The sequence below is a fragment of the Trypanosoma equiperdum genome (assembly GCF_001457755.1).
Source record: "Trypanosoma equiperdum strain OVI genome assembly, contig: ctg_1316, whole genome shotgun sequence".
NCBI classification, from domain to species: Eukaryota; Euglenozoa; class Kinetoplastea; order Trypanosomatida; family Trypanosomatidae; genus Trypanosoma; species Trypanosoma equiperdum.
The window spans coordinates 21,065-38,980 of record NW_027123301.1 but is presented as its reverse complement, the minus strand read 5'-3'; the positions used below and the strand labels follow the sequence as shown (position 1 = coordinate 38,980).

Here is a 17,916-nt window from a genome sequence, read left to right as displayed (position 1 = left end):
GAAAAGCAAATAACGCCCTACCACCACCACTCCTGCACAAAACCATGACACTTCCCTTCTGTTTGTTTGCTTGCCTTTTTTTTTTCTCACTCTTTTCCCCCCTCCCTCCCTCCCCAACTACCCTCAATATGTCTTTTGATTTCTTCCTTTCTTTCTTCATTTTCCCGCGTGGTAATGTCAAAATAGTCTTCGATTATATCACCTGAATTCACCTCAATATCTTTCAGTCTTTCTCTCCTCGTTGCTGTTGCTAAACTTAATCCATCAATTAATCCATACGCCGCAACCCTTCCTCTCCTTCTTGAACAAATAGACATGTATGTATATATTCAACTGTTTCTTTTTTTTTCTTTTATTGCGTGTGTATTATATGTTGTTTCTCCGGTCCACCGCTGCATTCCATTAAATAACCGCGGGAAATATACAAAAGGGTAAGTGGGTTGGGGAAAGGAAAGAGGGAAAGTTTGCTTACAAACACAAACACAAACACATACACACAAAACCTTCACACTACATAAGTTCATTGTATCATCAACAGATGACGTGGAACCGCGAAAAGTTGTGGTCTTCTTTTCTTTCTGCTTTACAGTAGTGCTTTTGGCTGTTTTTTTTTCATACATGCAACAGCAAACGGGAACCAGGAAGCGAAAGAGGTGGTGGGGCAAACGAAGAAGAAAGTGGTAAAGAACCATAGTAGAAGAAGAAAAAAAAAGAAAAAGAACCCAAGAGCAGAAAAAAAAAAAGCAAGTCTGCGGTATCAACAGTGATGACCCAGTGTTAAGAACGCCTCTCACATCCTCCCTATGCTTCTTTATTGTTTCGATCCGCCCATCAGCGGGCGGGAGTCACTTGCTCCTCTATTTCAGTAACTTTTTTTTGTAATTTTGCAACTTCAACTCTTTCTTCGCTAATGTAGGGCCTTCACCGCGAGTGTTACTGAGGAGAAAAGCATTTGGAGGAACCGGATGGGGCCCAAGCACTATATACGTGCGGAGGACCTTGATTACTCGGAGTAAATAAAGACATAATCTCCTGCTTTGCATCCACTGCAGGCGCTTGAAAGTTTCCTTGAGAGGGTCCGCGAACTTCCATGCCAAACGGCGTCATACCTGCTGGGTGGAACATTCCTGAGGTTTGTTGGAATTGCCCTTGTGGCACTACTCCAACCGGTTGGGGCGACACCGGTGTTCCCACATTGGGGTTAGTTTTCGCATTGGGTGTCGAGAAGAGATCATCTATGCTTATTCCATTTGCCGACGCGCTTTGCTTCGTTTGGCCGGCGGTCAGGGTTGGTTGGGCCGTTTGTTGGGAGTTTCCAACCCAAAGCGACGGAGGAGCTGGCACCGAAGCTACCACGTCACGTTTCTCGTCCTTGGGCGTGGAAGATCCTTGACTCGCACCTTCAGACATGAACTTCTTTAAAAGTGAGTCGTACTCCACGTTAAAGTACCGCCTCTGCTCATACTTCTCCCGTATAAGACGCTCCGCCAAGGCCCCGTTTGTGGATGCATTGGGTCGAACGCTGTCGGGCATGTTGTATTCATACAGCACCCGACCGCGGGCGTTACCAATGTTTTCACAACATCTAATCATTTCCTCCTCCCAAGTATCCATGGTGGCCGAACGAACCTTTGAAACATGTGTACCTGCTGATCGATGAAGACCGGCGCAGCGGAGGCAGAGAAAAACCCCGAGGTTAGTACTTGCCCACCGCGGTTGGTTTTCTAGGCACTCAAAACATACCTTGTTCTCCGGGAGACGGAGAAGGGCATCGATGCGACGCTTTTGAGCAGCGTTAGCGTTACTCATTTCCTAAGAAGTTTGCCCACACGCCCCTTCTTCCACTACCCTTCCTTATCCTCCTCCTCTAACGCACAAGCAAACTTCTTAGATTTGGGTGTATGTCGGTTGCTACTAAGCCTAGAAGCTGAGCTGTTAGCCTTGATGGAGGCGTTCGTATACGGACAGAAACGTCTATAATATGCGTTTGTATTAGAAGAAACAGCAATAATACAGAGAAGTATGGACAGACTAGAAGGAACAAAAATGCTGACAATGCAGTTACCGCTTCGTGACCTTGTAACTGCGCTGCAAACGAAGTTAAAACAATTCAGGAGAGGGATGCGGAGAAATGGTTCACACGTGTTGCAGTTGCTACACATGCCTTTCCACACCCCCTCCCTCATCTCTTATCTTTCTCCAACTGTAGTTAACCTCCCACATACACACACCACACATTTGAAACAAGAAATCAAGGGTTTCAAGTCAGCCTCCCGCCTAGTTTCGGTAGCCTCTTCCTCCTCCTCTACCTCTACCACCCCTTCCCCTTCCTTTCCCACCACCACCGCGTCTACTAAAATTCCCCAGTTTCCCGCGTACCTCTGACACGTTGTTACTGAGTGCTGGATCACAAAAGACACACGACACTATGCGATCCTTGCGGTTGGGAAGTGGCGATTTCCCTTCTGGAAATTGTAGATCCACCATCATGGCACCACATTCCGGGCACTCCTCTGAACTTACATAAACCCGTTGCGCCGTTGGTGGGAGGAGAATCATCATGGTGCAGTGGTTACAGCATATTTTCCACTTCCCCGATGTTCGAGGAACAAACGCCATGCACCCATCACATCGTGGGTCAACGCAGTCCGCCACATAATTCGTGGCCAGCGAGTGGTAACAAGTCGGGTGTTTGCACTCGTCACATGCCATGAGCTGACGGCCGCCCTGCACTCGTGCATCTGGAAACGGGGGGTTGTTATAGCAGTTGGGACAAATAGGAAATGACTTACCTCCCTCCACGTGGCAGATAACCAACTCAAAGTTGTCAAGGGGACACTTGTAGTTGGAATACTGCTTGATCGTTCCACCCTGTGGTAACGCGTACGTAACTTCGCAGTAGGCACAATACAACCGTTGCGGGCGTGCCTCAAGGTGCTTCAGGTATCGCATACAGTTGCCGCACCGCGTTATTGGCTTACCCGAGGAAGTAAGGGGTGAAAATGAAGCTCCCATAAGGGCATCAAAGCGCTCAATGTTTTCCTTGAAGTAACGAAACTTTCCAAAGAAGAGATCAAGCACACTCGATAGGACCTCGTCTAGCCTGGCTTGACCCTCAGCAATGCACGTGACGTACTCTTCCACCTTGCTTCGCACCAGGGGGAGCACAAGTTCAGGGTCGATACTTTTGATACCATGAATCAGCACGACCCCAAGTTTTGTGGGTTCCATTACGCGCCCAGGTTTCACCGCACAATAACCCCGCTCAACTATATTGTTGACATGCTGGGAAATAGAGGCGTCTGTGCCGATGCCATTCTTTTCCATCAGCCCAATGAGATCAGCTTCTGTAAGATACCCCGGTGCTTGGGTTTGCCCGGCCTGAAGGCGTACATCATTGATGGGGAAATCGCTCCCCACCTCGATGTTCGTTGGTACCTTGTCGTCCTTTACAGCCAAATGGGCAAGAATTGTTGTGAAGCCCGGATCCACAACTACCTTACCAGTGAAGGTAAACAACTCCCCACTAAGCTCTAGTACGAGCTTCGTCCTCGAAAGTTTGCAGTCTGGGGATACTGTAGCAATGAAGTGACGTGTAATGTACTCATACAAACGCCAAGAGTCAGACGACAGCTCTCCGGCAGTTGCCGCACGCATTGGTGTGATTGGTGGATGGTCTCCAGCATCTTTGCCGGCTTTCGGTCGCGTGTACCGACCTTTCAGTAATTCCTGCACGTATTCACCCCACACTGGATGGCCCTGTTGGGTTGCAAGTGCGGCCTTCAAGTCGAAGGAGACCGGGTATGCTGTGGATTCCGTTCGTGGGTACGAGATATACCCAGAAATATAGAGGTTTTCTGCTATTTGCATCGCGTGATGCGGCCCAATACCAAGAAACTTACTAGCGATTTTCATGAGCTCGACAGTGTTGAGCGCCGTGGGTCGAGCGCGGGTGTCAGCCCCCACCGAAACGTCAACGACTTTGGCAACTTTACTACGAGAGACCCTTTGATGTAAAAGTCGTGCAATCAATTCGTCAAAGACGCGACCGCGCGCCCACTCAAACGTAATGGGTGAACCGTATCTGTTGCAGGTAGGCACTAGCTTCCAGTAGTTTTCGGGTTTGAAGTTTAGTATCTCGTCGTGCCTCTGCACGCAAAATGCGAGTGTCGGTGTCTGGCAAGGGCCATAACTCACCACACTAGCGTCAAGATTCCCATACTTACCCTGAAAGTACTTCGTTTGGTACCTGGTAAAAACAACGCCAACCTTGAGGTCTAGCTCTTGTCTACAGCTCACCGCATCTGACAGGTTTTTGTTTGGCTTACCCAAATTAACGAACGCCTCCGTTATCGCTTCCCGCGTTATGGCGGAGAACTTTGCGCGCCAAATACATCGAATGTCATGTATGCTTCGCGACACAACCTGCATCACCTCAAAGCATATGTTTTCCCCCTCGCGGTCGCAGTCAAGCCACAAAACGAGCGTTGCACACCCTTTTGCCTCATGCTCAAGGTGGCGGCTCACCCGTCCGGACTCTTCCCGCCACACGACTGGTGCCCCGAAGAGCGACTCCTCATCAGTCCGATCCCACGACTGGTACTGAGGGGTGAAATCGCATGAAAAAATGTGCCCTGTTGTACTTGTAACACGGAAGTGTGCGGGGGCACCCTGAAAGTAACCATCGTACTCGAAGACGGGAAGTGCACGAGAGTGTTTCGCTGTCCGGCCATTTGAGAGGTGATGGGCGATGCTCTCAGCAATAGAAGGTTTCTCTGCAACCATAAGTACTGTTTGGACCATTTCCCCCTCCACTCCTCCCTTATGGGCGTGCCGTTAATTTTTCTTACTCGTCCCACCCCCCACACCCTCAATGCGGGCGAAACCTCCCAAAATTCGTGCCGCGCACTTCAGCTTCAAGGTTGAGCGGATATTCGTAAATATTTGCATGAATGCAGGACAAAAGAAAGAGAGTGATTGGTAGAGAGAAAATTTAGAAGAATGAGAGAAGAAATGTTGAAGAACAAACGAGGTGAATAAGAAAAGCAAGAAGAAGGTTATGCCATTCAAAGCTCACAAAAAAAAATAATAATACTTATGGGTGTGCTACACCCGTTATCAAATCGTAACTCCGTCGTGCAAGCAGTCCAAACAAAAGGGGAATGTTTTCTCTCCCTCCTTCCCCTTCCCTTTTAAATACACAACTTCAGCATATGCGTCTACAACGATACGCGTCCATATGTGTTGAGGGGCCAGTTTTACCGGTTAGATATTTGCAATGAAGGGCCTTATCCAATCCATTGACAAACAAAAAAAACAATAAACCAGGATGTAAAATAATAAAAAAGATCTCAAATAGAAACTGCATCTGCATTCCCACACACCAGAAAAAAAAATGTTAGTCCATATACAAAAATCAAGCAAAAAAGTCAGAGACAAAACCATGACAAAATAAATGATAATCTGTTGCAAAAATTAGACTGTGAGAACGCGAAAAATAGGGAATCGCGCGAAAGTGCCTATTTAGTGTGCCTGAATTGGGAGCCTATGATGACACCATCATTCTCCTCGATAATATTTCTCCCTCTACAGCACTCGTCAAGCTTTTAATGTACGTGTCAAATGAGATAGCAGATGCGGTACTACTCTCTCCGGTAGTGAAGACTGGGGACCCACCAATGTGTTTGCTGTAGGCAAGGAAAGGAAGCTTCTTCAGAGTCCTTCCACTGAAGGTATCACATTGCGCCGCCACCAGCTCAAGCCGCTGCAACTCTCTCGCATTGAGTTCTACACGACCTTCCCCGATCGGCATCAGCCCCCCTGCGCCTATGAACCCCTGATCATTGGGAGGATCAAGCATAATTAACCGCCTCTGAACCAACTCTTGCGTACTTGCCCTGATTAGTTGCAGACGGGCTGGTAACCCCGGTGGGCCAATAAATACCTTCTTGTCAGCACGATCAACAAACGCGACATCAATGGCCCCGGTGATGTTACTCGTAGCTAATATCACCACGTTCCTCTTTTTCTGTAGAATGTCCAGCTGAGTTAACAGAGTGTTGACGACACGGATAGCATCTGAGGGCTCGTTACCCCTCATTGCAGAGTTCCTCGCGCCAGCTAGTGATTCCACCTCGTCCACGAGGACAAAAAGAAGGCATTTGGAATCCTCCGCCATCGTGTGTATACGGCGGAACAGGCCCATGACATGCTTCCCACTCTCACTAAACCAACGACTAAACAAACTTTGAGTGTTAACCTCTACCAGCTTCGCCTTGGGAAATATTCCCGCAAGCCGTATAGAAAGTTTATGTGAAAGTGCTTTACAAAAAGATGTCTTCCCTGTGCCGGGGGGCCCGTGTAGCAGCACCAACTGATTCCACGCGATGACTTGTGGGTTCACATCAGCCATAGAGAAAACCATTGCAGTGTGCATATATTGCAACAAGTCACGCTTAAGCTCCACCGTGTCACAGGTAGAGTCCCCGAAATGCATCGACTCCCACAGGCCTTCTAGCGATGCATGCGGTATCTGCACTATGGAGCAAGGGACAGTCGATGCATCCACTTCGTCGTCTGAATCGCGGTAGGTTAACAGCGCCTGCGACTCGGAAGTTTCCTCTCCTTGCATTGCCATAGACACATCATCTCCATGAAGGTAGTACATCACCAATGCGTAATCCGCCCTGCCCGCTGCAACCCCGTTAAGTGGGCAATAAACGTCACATACCCGCAAGAGCTCAACTGTTGATGTGATAAGCTCGGATGCACCCCAAAGCGGGATAATGTCACCCGGGTGTGTAACACCGTTGCGGTGCCGTATGAAACTCGTGATAACCTTTGAAAGCTCAGCGGCATCTGTACACATTTGCCTACACCGCACCTCCACCGGCACAACAACGAAATCCTCCATGCTTCGGCCACTAGTGAAGTTAAGTGGTCCGTGCTAGAAGTGCGCCTACAGTCCGTTTCCTCCGATAAGTCCTGTACAGCTGCAAGGATAATTTGTCTTTCTCCCCTTTCCTTTGAAGTATGTATGTATGTTGGTGAAATTATGCGCAACGAGAGTGGAAGCGATAAAAATCCAAACAAAAACCCGAAAATGCTTTTGTCAACAGCAAAGAAGTTGAAAAAAAAGTGCGGAAGGACACAGATCAAAGCTTTGTACAAAGTGAATGGAGGTTCGTGCACAGCACCAAACGCCTTTAAAATGAGTAATATTACACGTAGTGATTTCCCGGCACATGAATGGGTGCATCCCTCACCAACTTCTAGCACCAGATGGGATACTTCCTTTTTTTTTTAAAGGTGTTTACCTTGTGAGAGAATGTGAAGATACGACCATAACATGCGCTTACACCGTTCACTCGCTCCTTTGTGACCATTTACTTTGGTCCCCTTGCAACTATCTACACCACGCCCGCCCTGTTGCGTCACAAGGCGGTGGGCTCATCCAAGCCACGGAACCCAGCTGCCCGTGCAGCCCAGGCGTAGCTTGCGTTAATCTCCTGCAGCCATGCCGTGATGCGTTGTTGTTCCTCAATATTGCTGGCAGCATTAAAACACGCCGACCACTGGGAACCAAGAGCTTGCCACAAAAGTCCCCAGAGTTCCCTGTCACCTATAAACAAACCTGGAAGAGCTTCAGCGAAAAGGCAAAGCCCCTCCAGCAGCTGCTCACCCTCGTGATTCTTGAGGTTGACCTTCTGAACTGATTGCTCCGTGCTGTTGTCCCCACTGACTGTCATCGTCAACATAAATGCCTGCAGTGGTTCCTTCAAGTACGCCTCTAGGTTGCGTCTGTTTTCAAAGGATTGCCGCACCGTCCTCAGTATCATCACCCAGTCTAATATATGAAGATCTTTCCAGCGAAACTCCACCACGTACGAAAGAAGCTGTTGATACAGAGCCGAGTCAATGCACCCAACCGCCGCAGCGCACTGCAGCCCACGCACAAACAGATCCGTCGGTGATTCTCCGGCATTCTCCAACACGCGCCGCCCCAGTGCACTCCAAGCGTGCCTGAGTTGGACGGGTGACACACGGAGCGCAGGGGTCGTGTTGTTGGCTGCAACTGCGACTGAGAGTGTACGGTTTTGCTGCTGTTGGTAGTTTTGCTCCATTAGGGCCTCATGCTGCCTGGCAAACGTATCAGCTGACAGAGCAATCGCAACGAAAGCTCGCTCGATCTCCGCGAAGGATAAGTTATACTTCGCCTCGCGCAGGTGGAGAGCAGTATGCAAAATCGAAGACTGTGTGCTTTGTAAGGCGGAGCAACCAATAAGGAACAGGTTCACGTGGCGGCTCAGCAGCCTGCGGTCAGCGCTCGCCCTGATCAACAGTTGATCCATGTGCAGACCTTCTACGTCGATGCGAGCTCCCAACAACTCAAGACTGCGAAGAGCCACTAACACATTAATGACAAACCGTAGGCGCACTGTAGGCCGAAGCAACTCACTTTGCAGATATGGCTCAATGTCGCGCAAGATGTGTACAGTTTTTTCTTCAGCGGACGGGCAACTTTTCAGGTTACCTGATGACACTTCTGGAGCTGATGGCCACTTAATGAGAAAGTTAGGACGGAAACGCAATCCCACTGCAACCGCACTACCAACTAACCACAAGAGCAACAAATCACTGGCGTTGCCGAGAGCATTGGGAGTAGTTGGCATCACCTTCTCAACAAGGTGTAAGAGCGTATCATACAGCTCATGGATCATGTGCGGTTTCTTCGTACTAGCTGTCATAAGTATGTGTGCAGCCAGCGTATGAACCCTGAAGAGAAGATCTAAACGGTGGAGACTGGCATCTTCCTCCTGCCCTGGGGTGGGGTGACGTGTGGCACTGTCATCACTCGGGCCCACGACGAATGTTTGGGTAGTTATTTCCTTCCTGTCGTTGAGACGAGTCACCTCAGCGCGGGCAAGTGTTTTGAGCAAACGCCGCGTGAAGGCCCCCAACTCGGTAGAAGTACGGCCTTGGTGACTGGCGCTGTGCACATTATCGCGGTCCTCCGCCATTGGACGCATGAGGCCAGATCCGTCTTCCCAACCCTCATCATTAGGTACAGCACAACCGTACCACCGAAACACCAAGGTGTTCCCCACAAGGCGATGGTGCCGTTTCCGTTGAAAGTCCCTCTGCAGCTCCTGCCACCGGAGACGCTCTTTGCCGTTGTCGCACCCACCCTTGAAGGACGTTAGCAGGTTTTTAACAACGGTGTACGGCACCAGCTGTAGTTGCACAGCTTCGAGAATGGTGATCCAAGGTAATTCCCCCGCTTTCTGGTCAATTTCGCCAGATAAGATTAACTCCAGTTCAACCGTACGCTCCCCTGCGGTTGCTGAAGTAATCGTTGCTGTGTTAGTGTCGCACAGCTCGCGGCCGTTGCGGCCACCTCCACTCGTGTTGCCGTCAGCCGTTTCGTGACCACATGATGACAGAAGTGTACTGATCTCGCTCGATATTTTTGTCAAGCCCACAGTGCTTACCGTGGAGGTGCGACTAAGCATCGCACGGGAAAGTACAGTTATTACTACCGGCAGTTCTTCCTTTGAGAACACCTCCTTGCATGAGCTCTCTTCACCCACAGTAGTACTCTCTGTTCCCCGCTGTTGCCCTTGACGCCTGCCGGAAATGTTTCGCCCCCTTTTTTTTACCAATCCGACAAGGCCGCGACAACACTCCACAATTGTCGGTAACACAACTGGTAACCCAGCGTCCGCCTCTAGCACCGTGCGTTGCCACTTGCAAAGCAACTCCTCCTTGAGAGGCACAGTTGCCTCACACGAAGCCCTGGCGCTGCATTCTATCCAAGCATGCAGTGCATCACGAGATTGAGAATCACACACCTGCTGAAGATGCCTCTGGATGTCCTCAACAACCTCTCGTTCCTGATCACCACTGAAGTGTGGCTCGTAAAAGTGGTGAAGTAGCTGCTCAGCTACCTGCGTATCCCCAGCACTCAGCTTCCGCAAAAGCGCAGATACAGCTGCTTTGAATTGCAGTTGGAGGTCAGAGATATCTTCCTGCGTGCCTTTCGGGAGGTTATCCGTCTGCTTACCTGATACTACTTTCTTATTCGCGGAATCAGTCGCTGTATTCGGTCTCGATGGCCCCCCATCTCGGTTGCATCCTTCCCTTTTGGCCCTGCAATGCAAAGCAAGCGCAACACTGTATACAAACCCAGCAAGTTGCGCGCACCACTTGTTAAGGGGCAAGGTGTTGTTGCCACTTCCTATCTCACGGGCCATCTCCTCTAAGGACTTATCCGCACAACGCATTATTAGTCGCAGAAACAACTCGTCGGACGTTAGAGCCGATATTAAGGGTTTTAAATAATCCAGCGTTCGATCAGCGTTATCTACTGTGATTTGTAGTGTTTGCATCCCCCCATCGTCCTCCCGCTGCCCCTCGTCTGAACCTGAGAGAGTGTTCACAAGCGGCTGAGCAACAGCCCGACACCACGCTGTCCATAAGATCTCTCTCCGTCGTGCACCTATTCCACCCCAAATGTGGGGCAAGACACTGTGGAAGTTGCAGAAGAAAAGCCGCGTCAGCGTATAGGGAGTCTCACAGTGTTGCACCATAGTCCTAATGGTGACGGAGGCCACAACATCCCCTTCTACCGGGTGCAACAGTAACCATTCGTCCTTCGATTTGCCGGTACGAAACCGCTGTGTGACAAAGAGATCGACGTCAATAATTGCGATACCAGTGGCGCTCACGTAGCGACCGTGCGGGGAGGAACGGTGAAGGCCCGATGGATTTACACACGTCATCCATAACAACAGCAGCTCATAAGCCGCACGTTGCTTCATAGAAGAACCGTACGAAACGCATGAGGCGTCTTTGAACGAGGGGAGCCACATTAGCTTTGACTCGGATGTGGTTGTAGCTTGCTCCTCACCTTGCAGTCCCTCCTTTTGATTCAACTGATTGTCCTTCTCCTCGACGCTGACCGCTTCCAAAGCGTGGGAAGAAACAGCGGTGCCTTGGGGGTCTCTCGGGAAGAGAAGTTTCTTAACAGGGGCAGAGTCCGTGTCATGTATACAGGGCCAGCAAAGGCGGGAGACACGCCGTACGTAGTGAAACGTATGCTGATAAGTCACATCAGCATCTGCGCGGAGAAGGGACTGGAGATAAGACTGCGTGAGGCACAAACCCGCTGCGATGCTTAGGTCCTCCGCGAACCATGGATATGTGCAGAACAGAACAATATTCATCCTTTCAAAGTGTGACATGGCGTGCCACTGGGAAAGACACATGCGGAGCGCCAAATTCAGCATTACGTCAATTGCGTGAACAGAGGGAGCAGTCCGTTCACCTCCCCTGTGCGCTACCGCGCTGCCAATACAGTCCACGCGAGGAATTTTCCTAAGAAATGACTCTGCAATGGCCGCAAGGGCCGCGCTTACATCGCTCGTGTTCGGATCGCTTCCAGAAGCAGAGGTGTCTTTGGCATTTGCCATCGCCTCACGAAACTTCTTCACCACGCAATCTTCAGTGCCCCAACCTACCTGTTCTTCATCCTTTACCCACTTGAAGTATGCCAGCGTTTCCGCCAACTGCGCAAAGTCTGATACAGAGGCATTTTGTTTTAGATTCAAAGCAAGCTGCCCGAACCCTTCAATGATCGAATTCCACGCGGCCCCGTGACTCAACACATCCCCTTCACAGTCATACTCCGCGGTCACTCCATTTCCAGCGGATGTAGAGGGACGTGACTCACAATGTCCCATAGGGAACGGGGCGGCGCCTTCCATATCAACAGACATAATATCCCCTCCAGAATCTTTTGCACCGCAACCAGACGACACCGTTGTCGTCAGCACGTGCTCCACTGTGATGGTTGGAAACTTGATGGTTGTGCGGTAAAGTGGACTTTCGGGTGGTAAGACGAAACAAGGAGAAGATGTCCCATTTTTACTGGCCTCTGTGGCACCTGACTTACAGAGCTGCACATAAATAAAACCTTTCCTTTCCATAGCTGATGGCTGCTCTTTTTGCAGCACGCCGAGTTGGAGAAGTGCTTCGGCACACGCCGTTGAAAAGCTCTTCAGCACTTTTGTGCATTTTCCAAGCGCCTCATAATTGGTTCGCATAACCGCATGCACCTTAAAAAGACGGTGCAACGCATCCAATGGCACTTGTTGCTGCCCGATCTGCTTCTGTTGTTGGCGCTCAGACGACTGCGTGGGCAAACCGGACGTTGCGAGAGGGGCAGGCTGTACACCTGAAGGGTACGCCGAATGGTCGCGACGGTGGGAAAAGCGGCTTGATCCCGTCATTTTCCCCGCTACCGTGTTTTCTGCCTTCTTCGGTTTCTCCGATTTCGCTAACGTCTGAACCGGGGACTCGCACTGATGGCGAGAGCTCACCACCGCCTCCCATCTCGTCAAGACACCACCGTCACCACTTGCGCCATTCTCCCCGTCACTTACCGGACGGAGAGGCTTACCGTACATCCGCCCTTCTCTCTTGCGATGGCGCTTGCTGTAATGCAGTGGAAGGGCTGTACTTATTCCGTGGCCCCTGTAAAACCTCTGTAAAAACATGGCGACTGGCGGGCAGTGACGACCCGCCACCCGCAGAGTCTGGGCAAGTATAAGACGCCGCATTTCTTCGGCGCCTCCCTGTAGAAACGCTGTTTCTTTTTGCCCTTCTCTCTTGGTGGCGCTTTTCTCGCACCTTCCCGTTTCACCACCCCCAGTGGAACTCGGTAGACAAGCAGAGCGGGATGTATCAACTGCTAAAGCAACAGACGTGAGCGACGGCGAGGTCAAGAAAAATGGGAACAATAATGACAGGGTTAGTAAACCTGTGAAATGAAAGTGAGCACACACACACACACACACTGAAGGGGAAATTAAGCGAATGCGCACCTTCCATTTGTCACAGGTGGAAAATGTGGAACAGGGCACGATAGGAGTCAAACTGCGGAAAGCGAAACCGTCCACGACACACCGTCATCCTCCTCTCAATCCTCCGTTGCGCCCTCCCCCTTTGCGTGCAAACACATCTGTCTCTGATGCCACTCCAATACAGTAGATGGGAAACAAAAAAGTTTTGAAAGAATAACGAATGGAAAGGGGGGAAAACACGAAGGCACGCTACAACGGTCTAGGCGCCCCTTCTCCGTACTCAAGAGTAGACACTGGCACGTCATTTCTTTGACTTTATCGTTATTTACCATCTCCACTTCATCCCTTTGTTCTGTGTGAATAAACAAAATGAGAATTCAATACTCCTGTCACATATTAGCTTACACACACGAGCCCCACATTCACGGGCACGCATATATATATATATATATATCACAGCACGACCGCGGCTAAGAAAGGGGTTTGAAGGTGATACAAATAACAGGAAACGACAAATCGTAGGGGAGGCGGGTAAAACGGCCTCAAAGCACCCAAATCATCACCCGCATAGGCACCACCTTTTGAAGTCATTTCACTTGCTTAACGCATTGAAGCAGCACTAACAAGTTAAAGCATCGATGGATACACCAAAATGGCGGTGGCTCCGCAAGCACCACAAGTTCCCCCAACCGGCAGTTTGCAGTGGTTCCTCTTCTTCTCCCCCACCCTCCGTCGGACCATTTCCATATTACATATACCGCCCCTTCTCAATATTGTGCATACCCTAATCATGGTTCAACGACCTTCCTCATGCTCCTTATATAGCATTAACAATTTCAACATCCAACAAAGTTCATATGAAGGACTAAGGTTGAGCCCCCCTCCACCGGATGCATCCGAACGCGCACTTAAGACATCGCTTATCTTTCTTCCCTATCACTCTTTGTTTGCATTTCTGATTCCCCCCCCCATTATCCCTTCACACCGTCGTCACCGTGCATAGAGTAATGTATGGTGGAAATCCACACGGGTTTACTGTGTACCGTGTTCACCCGCACTACTGCTATCATTGGAGGGAGTGACTTCAGAGAGGCTGGCAGACGGTCCTTCAGCACCCTTTTCCCAGTACTTAGCGAAGTACGCCCACGAATTAAGCAGTAACGACACCGCCTTTCCTTCAGCAGAATTTATCTGTGCCTCGGTGAGGTTGTTCAGGTCTCGCCAAGCATCCAACTCGACCTGCTTCTTTCCACTGGGCCCACCTCCCGTTTGGTGGAGGCGTTTGAGTTTGTTAACACGCATTGCCACGTCCAGGGCAGTGGCCCCGTCGCCATCCCCCGTCTGCCCTGTTGCATTAGTGGCTGTTGTCGGGTTTGCAGTTGCCTCTACACCAAGTCGAGTTATGGGGGTGAAGTGTACGGTCTGCCGCTGCATTTGGAGTGAGTACACCTTGCTGGTGTGGGATACTGTGTCAAGCCGTTGATAGCTGTGGTATGCAGACATGCCACGTATGGCGAAAGCTCCACTAAGGAACAAAATACCCCGGCTACTCCTCATTGCTAATTATTTCCTACCTATTTTAGTTCACTTGCACGGCATGGGTCGTAATGGGAGCGGTTGAGAAAGAAGAGCTGCGTAAAAGATTGCGTTCACGCGAAATATCAGTCGTGTCACGCTGGATTGACGCAGTAGCAACTGCCCGAACCGGCCTGCGACGGCGCTCAAAGTCCCCTTTCATATGCGCCTCCTCATATATCATATGTGGCGAAAGTGCCATGTAGAAAGAAAAGATTTAAAAAAAGATAGAAGAAAAAACAGCTGAGCACGCAACATCAGAAAACGCTCGTGGCAGTAGTGATACTTCCCCCCTTCCCCTTCTCAATAACTATGAGTTATACAGTGAAAAACAATACCAGTAACGAAGCCGCCACACTATCCCTCCACATCTGCAGGGGTTTAATGCACCTGGAAGCGAGGTTGAAATGTTTGCAGCCACTTTCTAGCCCCGCACAACTTCCGTTGACGACGTCATAGGAGAAGAACTGAGGGCGCTCAGCAGAGATTGGAAAATCCCTCGCCGCCTTCTCTTCCAATGCACCCACTGGGTCTATAATATTCATCGCCTCATTTGTCCATGTGAATTTCTCCCATTCGGCATTCTCCGGCTCCTCTTTCATTCGATTTAGCTAATTATTTTATCACGAGTTCTTTTGCCTGGTACAGGACGAAAATCCATGACGCATCTGATTATTTCTGTCAAAAAATTTACCCTCACCCCTCCCCCTTACTCAGCGTACAAAAAGATACCCACTCAATCACTCGCTTGTCCTTCAACTCCGGGGCTGGTTCCCGTTGGCCTGAGAACACACCGCGCCAAATGAAATCAATCGGCTGCTCTCAAATCCAGTTTGATGGTGAAGGCCTTACAAGTAGGCATTAATGCATTTAATCATTTCGTCGCACTCCTGCCGCAGTTGTGCCGCCATGGCTTGTCGCTTATCCTCCGTCACGGTGTCCAGCGGCATAAACTCCGTAATGCGCACAACATTTAAGCGCACCCTTTCCGAATCTTCATTGCCACCGAGACCCTCCTCCTTCACACGAAGGCGCATGAGCACAGGACGGTTCATGCGCATCTGGGCCACTTTTGTCACAAACATGGGATCCTCCTCCTGACGTCTTTTTAGTTCAGGAGCCGTCATGCCAAAGAACTCGGCTCCCGACTCATTAAAGAGCGTGAGCCACACCTGCGAAACGTTATCTGTGACTTGAATAGACACCAAGTACCGTTGTGTTGGTACAATAGATTGGTCACATTTCTCACAACGGAAGCGATCACCCATTGCCCCTTCGAGCATCACTTTCTTGTTGCATTGTGGACAGGCATCGTACCACTGTGTATCCTGTTTGAGGTAAACAGGAACGCAACGCAAATCGATGTAGTCCGGCTTCGGGCCTTTTCCGAGCCCCTCAGTCGTTATGTCATCAATGTACTTGTAGCCGCGGTAGGTTTCTCCACTGCTCGCGAGCCCCAAAGCATTATTTCCCTGCATTGAAAGTGAACTGACGTCCCGTCCACCCGTAGATTCAAACCATTCACGAAGCTTCTTCACGTCAGGGATGTTTGGATTAACATCAAACGATGACTGCATTGTTGTGGAGAGCGTTACACCATCAAAACTCCCCACCTTAAGTTGCCGCATTGCCAGTACGGTGCCAGGTTGATGTGGCCACTCTTTGGCGTTTTCGTTCCACAGGGTGACGTCAATCCCCGCGGTGGAATCGGCAACCTTCACGGTGCGTCTGACCAACTCACGACCAGTTGATCTCTGTACGATGGTGCCCAATTCCTCCACATTCAACACAACAGCCAGCACGTCGACTAAAGAACCGACTTCTCGTTGCTTGAGGATGGCAATTGGCACAAAGTTATACCGCTGTAGGGGAATCGACGAGCTAACGACATCCCTTGCTGCTGATATTTGACAGGTGTTGTCAAAGCTCAACTCGTAGTCATTATTCACATTACTGAACTTACGGTTGGCATTTTTTACCTGACCCCCACTAAAGTAGTAAACCTGTCCGTTCACTATGAGGGGATTGAACATGTCGACGGCCTCATTGAATACCGTCGCTCGGATAGAAGCAGACTCGTCAATGAGCGTAAAAGAAAACAGCTTCCCCTGTGAGGTTGGTTTATTCCACGTTCGTATTTCAGACTTGTCCGTCACGCGAGCGCGAATCCACCACTTGCCGCCAAGGAATGGCGACAAGGAATCGATTGGTTGAATCTGTTGTTGTGATGGCTGCTGCATGAAGTGATGAATAAAAGTAACTTTCCGACTTCCTTCGATTTGATGTGTAAACTATTTTTCTGCTTACTTGTGCGCTAGAGTCTATATCGGCGTAATGAGTGTATATGTGTGCACACACCACACCTGCTTGCGGTTTATGTATGTGCCTTGTTTGAGCTCTATTTGTTCTTTCTCTCTTGTTGGTTAAATCCTTCCTCCACCCAGTTGAAATAATTGATACTCGTTAAGTAGCCGTCCAAATGGCATGGAACGACGAAAGGGGAAAAAAATTAAAAAAACGGAAGAAAAGCCGAAGAAGTGGCGTAAACAAGTGCTGACACAGCGAGTCTAAAAGTGAGCACCGACAAAAGGCTAAGGTTAAGGGAGACGGCACAGCTAACCACAACCTTCCCCCCTGAGTGATCGCGAGAATATTATATTACCATCGTCACTAAATCCCCTTCCCTCCGTAAAGTACACCGAGTCACTCGCTCCCCTTCACCACGTGCACATATAAGCACAAGACAGAAATCGAAGCATATGAGAAAAGGTCAACCAGCACTGTTCCAACTGTCACTTAGGATGACGAGGAAAAGGCGGTAGAAATGGCGTCACGCGTGGATAGCGTTTTTTTCAGAAGGCGGGGAAATAGTCCGGTGTAAAATGACAACGGAGAAAAGAAAATATCGGGAGGTGGAAGATAATAGTTTAAGTCCAATGTAAAGGCACGACTTAGAAAGTCGAGATAAAAGAGAGCAATTTTGCATATGTTTTGCACATTTGTTTACTTACGCATTTAAGCGGCGGCACCAACGCTTCAAAAAGATTACATTGAGCAGAGGGTAATACCGCTATCTTAAACGAAGCACAAAAAAATAACAAAAAATGCTTCTCACCTATCACAAGGAACAGAAGCCTCTGCTAATAAGCAGTTTGCTTAAACCCAACCCGAACCACCTTCTGCCAACCCCTCCCCAGAACCTTTCCCCAAACCAACGGCAAGTATTTTTTTTTTAAAAAAATAAAAGCATCTGCACGTGCAAGCAATACAGGTAGCCTCGTGTTAGGCTGTGCTGCCAGTGGAGGAGGGGGCGACCCCCTCGCACCTCACACCGCCTGCGTATGGAGTGATCACCAAATAAAATAAAAATCAGTTTCAAAGTAACAAAACTAAAAAGAATTACTGTAAGGAGAAACCTTCACAGATGTTTCCACACTATGCTTCCCACCATGAGAGAATACTAGAACGGGGTGGGGGA

General features: G+C 49.6%; 7 protein-coding genes across 7 annotated transcripts; all 7 read right to left on the bottom strand.

The window, feature by feature from the left end:
• Nucleotides 1-933: 933 nt before the first annotated feature.
• TEOVI_000475300 (ADP-ribosylation factor GTPase activating protein, putative) lies at nucleotides 934-1,809 on the bottom strand (the record flags this gene model as incomplete). The annotated part of the gene is made up of 1 exon (XM_067221083.1): nucleotides 934-1,809. One exon carries the CDS (start codon nucleotides 1,807-1,809, stop codon nucleotides 934-936), a length of 876 nt encoding a protein of 291 aa, XP_067077184.1.
• A 468-nt stretch (nucleotides 1,810-2,277) lies between these two features.
• TEOVI_000475200 (DNA topoisomerase III, putative) lies at nucleotides 2,278-4,803 on the bottom strand (the record flags this gene model as incomplete). Its single annotated transcript, XM_067221082.1, has 1 exon — nucleotides 2,278-4,803. The coding sequence occupies one exon, from the start codon at nucleotides 4,801-4,803 to the stop codon at nucleotides 2,278-2,280; it is 2,526 nt and encodes an 841-aa protein (XP_067077183.1).
• Nucleotides 4,804-5,545: 742 nt separating this feature from the next.
• Nucleotides 5,546-6,913, bottom strand: TEOVI_000475100 (ATPase-like protein, putative; the record flags this gene model as incomplete). The annotated part of the gene is made up of 1 exon (XM_067221081.1): nucleotides 5,546-6,913. One exon carries the CDS (start codon nucleotides 6,911-6,913, stop codon nucleotides 5,546-5,548), a length of 1,368 nt encoding a protein of 455 aa, XP_067077182.1.
• A 520-nt stretch (nucleotides 6,914-7,433) lies between these two features.
• TEOVI_000475000 (uncharacterized protein) lies at nucleotides 7,434-12,620 on the bottom strand (the record flags this gene model as incomplete). Its single annotated transcript, XM_067221080.1, has 1 exon — nucleotides 7,434-12,620. One exon carries the CDS (start codon nucleotides 12,618-12,620, stop codon nucleotides 7,434-7,436), a length of 5,187 nt encoding a protein of 1,728 aa, XP_067077181.1.
• Nucleotides 12,621-13,895: 1,275 nt separating this feature from the next.
• Nucleotides 13,896-14,420, bottom strand: TEOVI_000474900 (mitochondrial RNA binding complex 1 subunit; the record flags this gene model as incomplete). The annotated part of the gene is made up of 1 exon (XM_067221079.1): nucleotides 13,896-14,420. The coding sequence occupies one exon, from the start codon at nucleotides 14,418-14,420 to the stop codon at nucleotides 13,896-13,898; it is 525 nt and encodes a 174-aa protein (XP_067077180.1).
• A 335-nt stretch (nucleotides 14,421-14,755) lies between these two features.
• Nucleotides 14,756-15,040, bottom strand: TEOVI_000474800 (uncharacterized protein; the record flags this gene model as incomplete). The annotated part of the gene is made up of 1 exon (XM_067221078.1): nucleotides 14,756-15,040. One exon carries the CDS (start codon nucleotides 15,038-15,040, stop codon nucleotides 14,756-14,758), a length of 285 nt encoding a protein of 94 aa, XP_067077179.1.
• A 246-nt stretch (nucleotides 15,041-15,286) lies between these two features.
• Nucleotides 15,287-16,678, bottom strand: TEOVI_000474700 (replication factor A, 51kDa subunit, putative; the record flags this gene model as incomplete). Its single annotated transcript, XM_067221077.1, has 1 exon — nucleotides 15,287-16,678. The coding sequence occupies one exon, from the start codon at nucleotides 16,676-16,678 to the stop codon at nucleotides 15,287-15,289; it is 1,392 nt and encodes a 463-aa protein (XP_067077178.1).
• Nucleotides 16,679-17,916: the final 1,238 nt, after the last annotated feature.